The 9,847-nt window shown below is 36.4% G+C and overlaps 1 protein-coding gene across 1 annotated transcript; it reads right to left on the reverse strand.

The window, feature by feature from the left end:
* Window positions 1-2,318: 2,318 nt before the first annotated feature.
* On the reverse strand, window positions 2,319-8,265 carry LOC141362367 (ras-related protein Rab-11B). The gene is made up of 5 exons (XM_073864347.1): window positions 8,050-8,265; window positions 6,605-6,800; window positions 5,584-5,777; window positions 4,698-4,778; window positions 2,319-2,625 (listed from the first exon to the last, which is right to left on the reverse strand). Exons 1-5 carry the CDS (start codon window positions 8,087-8,089, stop codon window positions 2,480-2,482), a joined length of 657 nt encoding a protein of 218 aa, XP_073720448.1. The 5' UTR covers window positions 8,090-8,265; the 3' UTR covers window positions 2,319-2,479.
* Between the last annotated feature and the right edge of the window lie 1,582 nt (window positions 8,266-9,847).

Raw genomic sequence — 9,847 nt, forward strand, 5'->3', positions numbered from 1 at the left:
TTCGGGATGCTTGTCTCTTTAAGACTCTTGTCACTTCAGGATGCTTGTCTTTTCGGGACACTTGTCTCTTCAAGACTCTTTTCTCTTCAAGACTCTTGTCTCTTTGGCACGCTTGTTTCTTTGGGACGCTTGTCTTTTCGGGACACTTGTCTCTTCAAGACTCTTGTCTCTTCAAGACTCTTGTCTCTTTGGCACGCTTGTTTCTTTGGGACGCTTGTCTTTTCGGGACACTTGTCTCTTCAAGACTCGTGTCTCTTCAGGACGCTTGTTTCTTCAGGATGCTTGTCTCTTCGGGGCACTTGTCTCTTCGGGGCACTTGTCTCTTCAGGATGCTTGTCTGTTCGGGAAACTTGTCTCTTCAAGACTCTTGTCACTTCAGGATGCTTTTCTTTTCAGGACACTTGTCTCTTCAGGATGCTTGTCTCTTCAGGATGCTTGTCTCTTCAGGACTCTTATCTCTTCAGGACTCTTATCTCTTCAGGACACTTGTCTCTTCAGGAATCTTATCTATTTAGGACGCTTGTGTCTTCGGGATGCTTGTATTTTCAAGATGGCTGTCTTTTCAGGTCTCTTGTTTCTTAGGACTTTTGTCTCTTCTGGACGGGAGTTATATAGACATGCTGTGCTGTGTCTTTAACTCCAGTTATTACCAGTAGCTGGTGGATGTGAACTTAAGAACTGAGGTAAATATTTACTTTTAAGCTATAGTGCACAGTGAAATAAACCCTAACATGTGTTTTAGGCCACTGATATGAGTTACACTTCAAGACATGAGTTCAAGACTTGAAATATTCATGAAAACATCTTATCCTATTTTTTTATGATTGAATTGATATAAAAAACATAATATTTTAGCCTCAGTGAAGTTATTCCATTAGACTGCATGTATTTTGTTATTGTGTGCTGTTTTTCTCACAGACTGTGATGGCCTGACCTGTCACAGCAGGCGTCTGTTATCAGCTGTGTACAGGCTTCCTGAATGCTGAGACCATTAACATAGAATATAAACTCTGAAATATGCTGAATGTACATCACACTGCTGTTATTCAGGAAATATTATTCAGAGGTTTATATTTCATTAAGTTGCTCAGTATGTTTCAAATGTCAGATGGTTCTCTAAATTTCTTAAAATAAGTAAAAATATAAATATATACAGTAGAAGTACAGAGCTAAAATCAATTGCATAACTCCAATCGTTTGGATTATATGAGAATTTGATGGGATAAAGAGAAACATTAGAGACAGAGGACAAGTCTTTTCTATTCTATGTGATCTGTAGTTTCACTCATAATGCAATGCGCTCTGTTTGAGACTTTAGAGAAACATTAACTCTTGGTCTTATGGGATTATTTTATGTGTATACATGTATGCTTTTTTGATGCAAAACGGTTTGTGTTCATAGTCTCTTTTATTTATTTCACTTGAAAATATTGATATTACAAATAGATTATTGTGCATGTATGCGTGTATGATTTTCACAGATAACCTCCTGAGGACTTTTCTTCAGATATAACAGAGAGAATGAGGTCTGTATGACAATAATGAAGACTGTACACATATTAAAGAAAAAAGTGCAGCTTTGTTTTAAAAGATCTATATTATTATAAAATCAGAAAGTGTTTCTAATATATTGAGCTGTGCCTAAACAACAAGACATTTCTCAATGAATTTATTTGCCTGCTTTAACTCTTCATCTTCACAACGCTTTCCACATCAGTGTTCTTGTTATTTAGCATAATTGGAAAATCAAACCATGAGAAAAAAAATGTTTTTTTTTTTGGGCTGGGGGAGTTTGTACTTCCTCTCTGTTGTAAATTTCACATTTAGCCCACAAAGCATTTATGTGGTCAGAAATAGAAAAACATCAGATTCATAAACTACAGTAGCAGCTTATTCACATATAAACACTTATTTAATTTATTTGACCTCTTCACTTTAATGTTAAAAGAAGATTTTTAGTGTAAAAAATGACAAGAATAGAAGGACGCTTGTTTTAGGACCATTCTCTTGGTTTGCATTTTGACATTTTGTTGTAGAAATGTAATACTGTAAATATATTATGATTTTTACAGTATTACAATAATGAGATTAATGTGCAAAACGGTAACATAATGTAAAAATGCAAAACATGTTGGTTTCTCTATGTAAAACAGAATTTATTTTGTTTAGATATTGGGGGGTGAAATATGACCTTCAGACGTTCTTGACGGGTTCTGTATGATTCACACATTTACTTTGAGACATGAACTGTTTGTCTGGATCGTCTTCTTTTATAGCAAAGCTTCATTTTTTTGTTAAACACACTCTGGAAGCCAATAAAACAGTCAGATACTGTAAAGTTTTACTTCAGCATGTGAGTTGCCAAGCTATCAAAAATAAAAAATACATGTATTATGCAAATCAAACGTAGAACAGTGACACAACAACATGTTGAGTAAATCAGAGATGAGTGACAGGTGGGTGGGGCGGGTTGTCATGGTTACAAGTTTTGGCAACACTGCAGTTTGTTGCCCTTTTGTCCGTCTGTGGTCGGTGGGACGGTGATGTCCACCACATTGTTTCCTGGCGACTCGTCGTGAGCTGATCGATCGGCGATCTGCTTCTGTGATACAATACGATAGATTTCTAGAAAATAAAGGGGATTGGATGAGCCGTGTTAAAAATGTTAAAAACTATTGCAAAAGCTGTACAAGATACAGTAATTTTACCGCAGTAGTAAAATCACGTTCAAATAATGGTTGGATACCCTGCGTTTTTACCCGGTTGTTTTTAGGTGATTTTAATGACATCATTATTATGGTTGGTGTTGACTCTGTCAGTCTCTTAGTGATGTTTTGATGGTTCCAGTTAAATGTATCTGTACCATTATCATTGTTTGTGTGAATAAAAACTCCTCCCAACCCCTTTATGATATCACATAAACCAGATTTAATAAATTCAATTAAATGTATTTGTCATCAATTCAGTCTTTTAAATCAATTACAAATCTAAAATCGAACAATCAAAGAGTTCAGATGCAAAACCCTCTAAAGTGCGTCCAACATTTTATCAGAGTCTTTGGTTTAGGTTCAGTCACTTCACTTTAATGGTAATGAAATGATTATTAGTCAGTGAATAAAATGCCATATTTTCACAAATGTCACTTTAGTCGTTTCATTAGTATTTAAACAATTATTTAACCAATTTGACTTTTTAGCTGCAAAAAATCTCCACTACAAAAAAACTTCACTTTCCTTTCTGAAAATACGGTAAAAGGCTCAAAAATGTGGTCATTATCCTAATATTGGGTGTGTATGTCAAGGTTCAAGAGCTTTTTACCCAGTAAAAGGAGGTTTACCGGAATATAAACTCTTGCACCTCAACGTGCGGCGCCCCGTCGTTCACCCAATTCATCTTCCGTGTACTTAGAGGACTTTGCTACTAAACCATTGTGGCATTTAATGGATTCTGCCAACAATGTGATATTTCTTATGGCGTTATGCCGGGATTAAGCAGATTTAAGGCAAAACTATTTGATGAATGTATAAAACATGCCAAGACCATTTAGTGGCTTTTGCATCTGAGCTCCTCAAGTATTATACATTTTGCAATAATACAGTTTATTTGATATACTTTATAATATTTGAAGAGTTTGGTTCCAAAACGCAATAAATCCATTTTGACAAATTTCGGTAAAAACGTGTTTTCTATACCAAGACAAACTGTTACAACTGTTACAAACTTTCACATAGCATCTTTAGGTTATAAAAACATTAAAAATTCAAATCCATAACTAGTTTTTTAAAGATTTATTATAAAAACAAAGTCTTTTTTCCACAAAATGCAATAAATCCATGACAGTTTTTTATTTCAAAATGCTATAAATCTATTAAATCAATATATAAATGTGCATTCATCTTTACCATTTTATATTTATTTAGTTGACTAGTGGTATACAATGATTAAAAAATAAACATTAATGGAATTACCCAAAACACTTACTTTGTTATATTAAGAACAGAGTCATTGCTGCGGTTATACGTGACCAGCTGTAAAATGTTTTGGTCCCGCTCGATTTTCGTTGACTTTGAGTAAAATAATGTAAAGTTTTCATAAGATCCTCTGGGGTCAATGTTCTAGCCTGAGAAACGAGTGCCTCTCGCGGAAATTATTAGATGTTGATGGCTTACGTTTCTTTCCCGTCACAGACAACCATCACAGTTTTATCAATGCAATTAAAGTATAATTTTGTTTTGTTTGTTGATCACGAAGTACAAAGTAGATGAGGAAAACTAGGACTCCGTGTACTCAGCGCGCCGCCATTGTTTGTTTACATTGCGTGACTGGTGGGCTGTAATTTCAGGAATGGATTTATTGCGTTCTGTAAAAAAGGGGGAGTGGCGTTTATCGCATTTTGGGAAAAAAGGGAGAAAAGATGACAGAATAACACGGTGGATATTGGATTTTGCGTAAAATTAAGAATTTACTTTTAACTAATGACCTGATATAATTCTGATTTTGGCAGTAACTCATTTTTTTTCAGAAATGGTGTTTATCGCGTTTTGGAACCAAACTCTTCATTTGTTTTTTTCTTATTTATTTCTGTGTTTAATAATATGCGTTTACAGTAAAGCTGCTTAAAAAAGTGGCAAAATTGTGAAAAGTTTAATAGCAATACATTTAAATGTACACACACAGACACACACACTTTCATGTACCTGTTAGAATGTTCTTGAATGCCTCTTCTACATTGGTTGAATCCAGGGCAGACGTCTCGATAAATGATAGGTTATTTTTTTCTGGAAACAAGGATGTGCATTTATTATCACCTGCTCTTATAATAATCCCCTGATGATATAACCTACATACTCTCAAGCTGCGTGCACACCGCCAGTGGCTAGCAACGTTGAATCTCATTTATTTCAATGGAAGCTTGGTGATTTCCAGCAACATGAGCAAAAGTAACCGTTTACAACAGGTAGTAGGCGTTTCCACCTGTGCAACAAGGTTACACTTTATGCAAATGACGAATTACTTTTGTGAGCGACAACCAATGAGAGTAAAGCAGTGAAATTCATGTCATCCATCTTTCATCATTTAACGAGAGGGCGGTTAATCGTTTGTTTATAATTGTAGTAAAAGAACCAGAATTAGGAACGCCTCCTTATGACCTCATTGAAAGAAACAAGCGACACACACGGTGACAAAGTCATTGGCGGTGTGCACGCACTTATCACTTTCTTTCTTTATTACAACCTTTGTTTATTCACACAACTCATTTCTGTGTAGATCTTATTGAGCACTGAGGTGAATGTAACAATTCATACAAGAAACAAGTTTGCTTTGTCTGGAGGTGTCTTATAGGAGGTGTGCAGTAAAAATCAAATGCAAAAGTGCATTGTTTTTTTTTAATTACACATTTATTTTAAATTCACCTTGAGGAAAGAAAAACATCTATAAAAAGCATTGTGATATTTTTCGTGTGTAAAATGGAAAGTGCATTGCCTGTCTTGACATTATGATACTGTGTTTACTGTAATGTAACAGTGTGTTTACAGGTATGGCAGGTAACAGCTCTGGTACTCTGTCTGGGGATTTGTGTACCTGCGAATGCTCGCGCTTCATCGGTTGGCACCGCCCTCAGGTGTCGCAGGTCGCTTTTATTCCCCACCAGCATAATGACGATGTTGCTGTCTGCGTGATCTCGTAGCTCCTTCAGCCAGCGCTCTACATTCTCATAGGTCAGATGCTTGGCGATGTCGTAAACCAGCAGTGCACCAACGGCACCACGGTAATACCTGCACGTATATATATATATATATATATACACACACACACACAGTTACAGGACGGTTTTTAGAGGAAAATATCTCCATTTATTGCATGCAAATAAGTTAACAGATCTGGTTTAAGTTTTCTTTGGTACTTTGGTTAGTAACTGTTATCATTTGATTGTTATTTTGAGATTTAACCAAACTCATCTGTTACCTTATCAACCACAGATGCATCTTGAAAAATCAAATTTGTATACAGTTGTGGCCAAAAGTGACGTCCATCGTAGCACAAGTGATTTATTCACGCATATTATTTAAGATTTTGTATGCATGTTGCTTTGCTTGGAGCAAGAATTGGGAAGAATTTATGGAGATTTGGCAAACAATGACACACAACACATTTACAAAGCTTATTGAGTCAAAGCTCAGGAGAATGACTGCTGTCATCAAAAACGAGAGATTCAACAAAATATGAATAATTGATGAAACTGCAGTTGATGTTTGCTCTTTCCTGTGAGATTTTTGTTTTTCTTCTATGCATTTCTGCATATCTATTTTCCCTGATATTTTATTTGCCTACTTTTCTCAAAACTGCAGGATCCCTAAACGCAAAAATTGCACAAATATTCCCTCCAGAGATCACTTTTGGCCACTAATGTACTGTATATACAGTTGTTATGTGCTTTGGATCTAAATGAAATGAAAAGCTCTTTTATTAATAAAAAGCAGTACCATGATGCTTTAGAGTAGCATTGAAAATACATCCGTATTGAAATGATTCTGTGGTATAAATGAAAGAAACATTGATTTACCATCTGATACATCGCTGTATCACCAGTATTTGTACTCACGCAGATGTGATGGCCCTGTATCTCTCCTGACCCGCCGTGTCCCAGATCTGTGCTTTGATGGTCTTGCCGTCCACCTGAATGCTCCTGGTAGCGAACTCGACCCCGATGGTGCTTTTACTCTCCAGATTAAACTCATTGCGTGTAAAGCGTGACAGCAGGTTACTCTTCCCCACACCCGAATCTCCGATCAGAACAACTGAGAAGTGAAGCAGACAAATTTAAAGATTTCTCTAATGAAGTGTTTCTCAACCAGGGTTCACTACTAGAGTCTCAAGATGATTTAAAATAAGAAAAAACAAGCATTAAAATAAGCTAACCCTACTGAAAGATCCAGCTAAGACCAGCATAAGCTGGTAGCTGGTTTTAACTGTGGCAGTAGCTGGTTTAAGCTGGTCCTCCCAGCCTGCCAAAGCTGGTGGTCTTACAGCCTAAGTCCAGCTTAAAAAGTGACCAAAAGACTAGGCCGGCAACACCAGCTAAAACCAAGCTGGGAGGCCAACTCACCAGCTTATGCTGGTCTTAGCTGGATCTTTCAGTATGGAAATCAACTCAAATCATTAATTAAATTTTATAATGAATCTTTTTAGTTATGTTGAGCTCTAGAATATTTCATTGAGTAAACATTATGAATGTGGGGGCTTTCAAATGACAACATGGGACCTTAACGTTGAAAAGGTTTGGTTTCAGTGATGTGTGGCTTCTGAGCAACAGCACGAGAGCTTTGACTGACAGTAAAAACATTTACACGCGTTAATGTTTTTGCATTGATTTCCATACGCTGAACACAGAACTCAGATGTCCTTGTGAGCTTTCAGTGTGCTTTGTTGTCATACTAGGATATAAAATGAAGTTATCAGTGAAAACTGATTGTAATGTAACAGTTTTGCTTTATTCGGGCGGTGACGCGACACATCAAACACATTGTAACAAATGTAACACTCGCGGCGTCACGCGCGCATCTGACCTCAACAATAATATTATCATCACACTGTTTATTACAAATCATTCTGCTATCTGACGACTTTAAGCATATGATCATATAATTAAAACATATTTATATTGATCATCATACTGCAGTGTGAATGTGAAACTGAGTTTCTTTCTGTTCACTTCAAAGCATCATAAAGACAAGAAGGTAATGCTACACCAACTACATCTTTATCTTCTGGATCTTTTGGCCTGTATGTCTCTCTGAATATGTCTCTGAATAAATGCACGCATGAAGTCATTGATTCAGATCTTATAAAGCACAGGAATGTGAACGCGTTCTGGTGTTACTGATCAATTGGTGAGTATTGATGCCCCTGCGGTGCAATGACAGCTTTAACATGGACACGATATGAGTTAAATCACCATATAATGATGCGGTAGGCTTTGACATGCCCGTAATATCAATAGGGTTGAAACAATGGGTTGATTATAAGCGGGGAAATGCAGAATTTTACCTTTGAACAAGAAATCGTAATCATCGTCCCTGTTGCCCATTGTAAGAGAAACCAGCTGCGACCTTTAGCTCGTCCAAAGCTGCAGATGTTTGATCGGTGGTTCAATGCAAAACAGAAAAGACTGAAGTGAAAGGAAAGAGAAGCAGAAATGCGCAGATCTGTCACCGCAGGAAGAGAGGAGAGATGGTGATGATGATGATGATGCGCTCCGCTCGGATCTGCAGCAGGGGAGGAGTCGCGCGCGTAATCTCTCCATACATACCGCACAGCAGAGGGCGCGCTTCACACGTGCACACTTCAGCCAAGATTACCACCAAACCTTTTATTATCAGTCTGTCTCTAATTATAGGGAAATACCACATGCATAAAAAATTAAGGCTAAAAGACAACTAACTAAACAATTTTTTATATAATCCTAACCCTTGACTGGAAGGCCTACTTTGGGGACCTTAAATGGTTCTTCTTTGGCATGTGAAAGTAAAATGCTTTAGGTCTGTACATGAAGTTATTTGCATGATGATCTCATACCAGATTTACTGCAGTATGTGTTTATGGTAGTTGTTGCATTTGTGTTAATCATTTCCTCTTACTTTCTGAAGCAGACGTCCCTGATCAATTCTGCTGTCTGTCTGTTAGGTTAAGAAAATGTGAACTCATTAAGCTAAAGGATAAAGATGAACATCAGGAAGTGCTGGAGGAAACATGTAAGGTAACCTTCAGTGACCTGACTGTTTCCTAGAGGAAATCTGCTGTAAACTGCTGAATAAGACAAACAGCAATACACATGTGATGTGACGTGTGAAAAATATCAATTCTGAGGCTTTAACAATCAAAAAATCTAAATTTGCTATTGGATCCAATAATATCCTACAACTGAAATTCTGAAAAACAGTATTTAATTCCTTTTTATATTTCTCTTTTTAGGATTATGTAAGATTTTGTTCAAACATTGAAAGATATTTTAGCTCCTATTCAAAATATTGAATATTGCTAGATATTTTAATCTTCCCCAAACTAGAAAGCTGCAGTCCATGTTGTTTATTAAAATACATCATGATTTACAAATGCTATTAAGTGTAACATGATGTGTAAGACATTGGGCGGTTCTGAGGACTCAGTGAGTCGTGCAATCTTCCCATAGTAACATGCAAATGAAAGCAGCATTCAGATTCAGTCACATGACTCGCATGCAAAACCGTCATCAAAGACTCTCTCTTTTACAGAATAAGAAAAAGGATCAATGAAGATGTCATTTATAACACACTCTGATTATTTTAACATATTTTAACATTTATATTTGAGCTGTTTATGGATTGTGCTTTCATATAGCTCAGTGGTAGAGCTTTGCATTAGCAGCACAAATGGTCATGGGTTTGATCCCAGTGGACACACATACTGATAAAAACTGATACAGAGTAATGTACTGTAAGTCACATTGGCTAAAAGTCTCTGTCAAATGTAATGTAAATGTTGCTTTTTTAGGTTACGTTCTGTTCCCGAAGGAGATTAATTTGGTAACACTTTATAAAAGGGTCTGTGAATTCTGATAACCTAATACCTAAATTAATTCTAACTTAAATATAAACTAATGCTGAGTTAAGGCCTGTAGTAATCATAAACTAATAAGGGGTCATCAATAACTACAACAGGACTAAGCACATGAATTCATTGTTAATTAATACAATAATACATTATCAACTATAAACCATGTAATGTTGTACTTAATGATGACTCTTATGATTAGTACATGCCTTAATTCTGCATTAGTTAATAATGTACACTCCTATGTTTGGGGTCA

The sequence above is a fragment of the Misgurnus anguillicaudatus genome, unplaced genomic scaffold (genome assembly GCF_027580225.2).
Source record: "Misgurnus anguillicaudatus unplaced genomic scaffold, ASM2758022v2 HiC_scaffold_26, whole genome shotgun sequence".
In the NCBI taxonomy this organism is placed as follows: Eukaryota; Metazoa; Chordata; class Actinopteri; order Cypriniformes; family Cobitidae; genus Misgurnus; species Misgurnus anguillicaudatus.

Bases quoted from the DNA above. Each gene is read 5' to 3' on its own strand.
- LOC141362367 (XM_073864347.1), bottom strand. From the start codon at position 8,089: ATGGGCAACAGGGACGATGATTACGATTTCTTGTTCAAAG. The intron at 4,779-5,583 runs GTACACAAATCC...CCTTGTTTCCAG, and splicing joins TGAAGCGCGAGCATTCGCAG to AAAAAAATAACCTATCATTT. The intron at 2,626-4,697 runs GTACATGAAAGT...TTTATTTTCTAG, and splicing joins ATTCAAGAACATTCTAACAG to AAATCTATCGTATTGTATCA.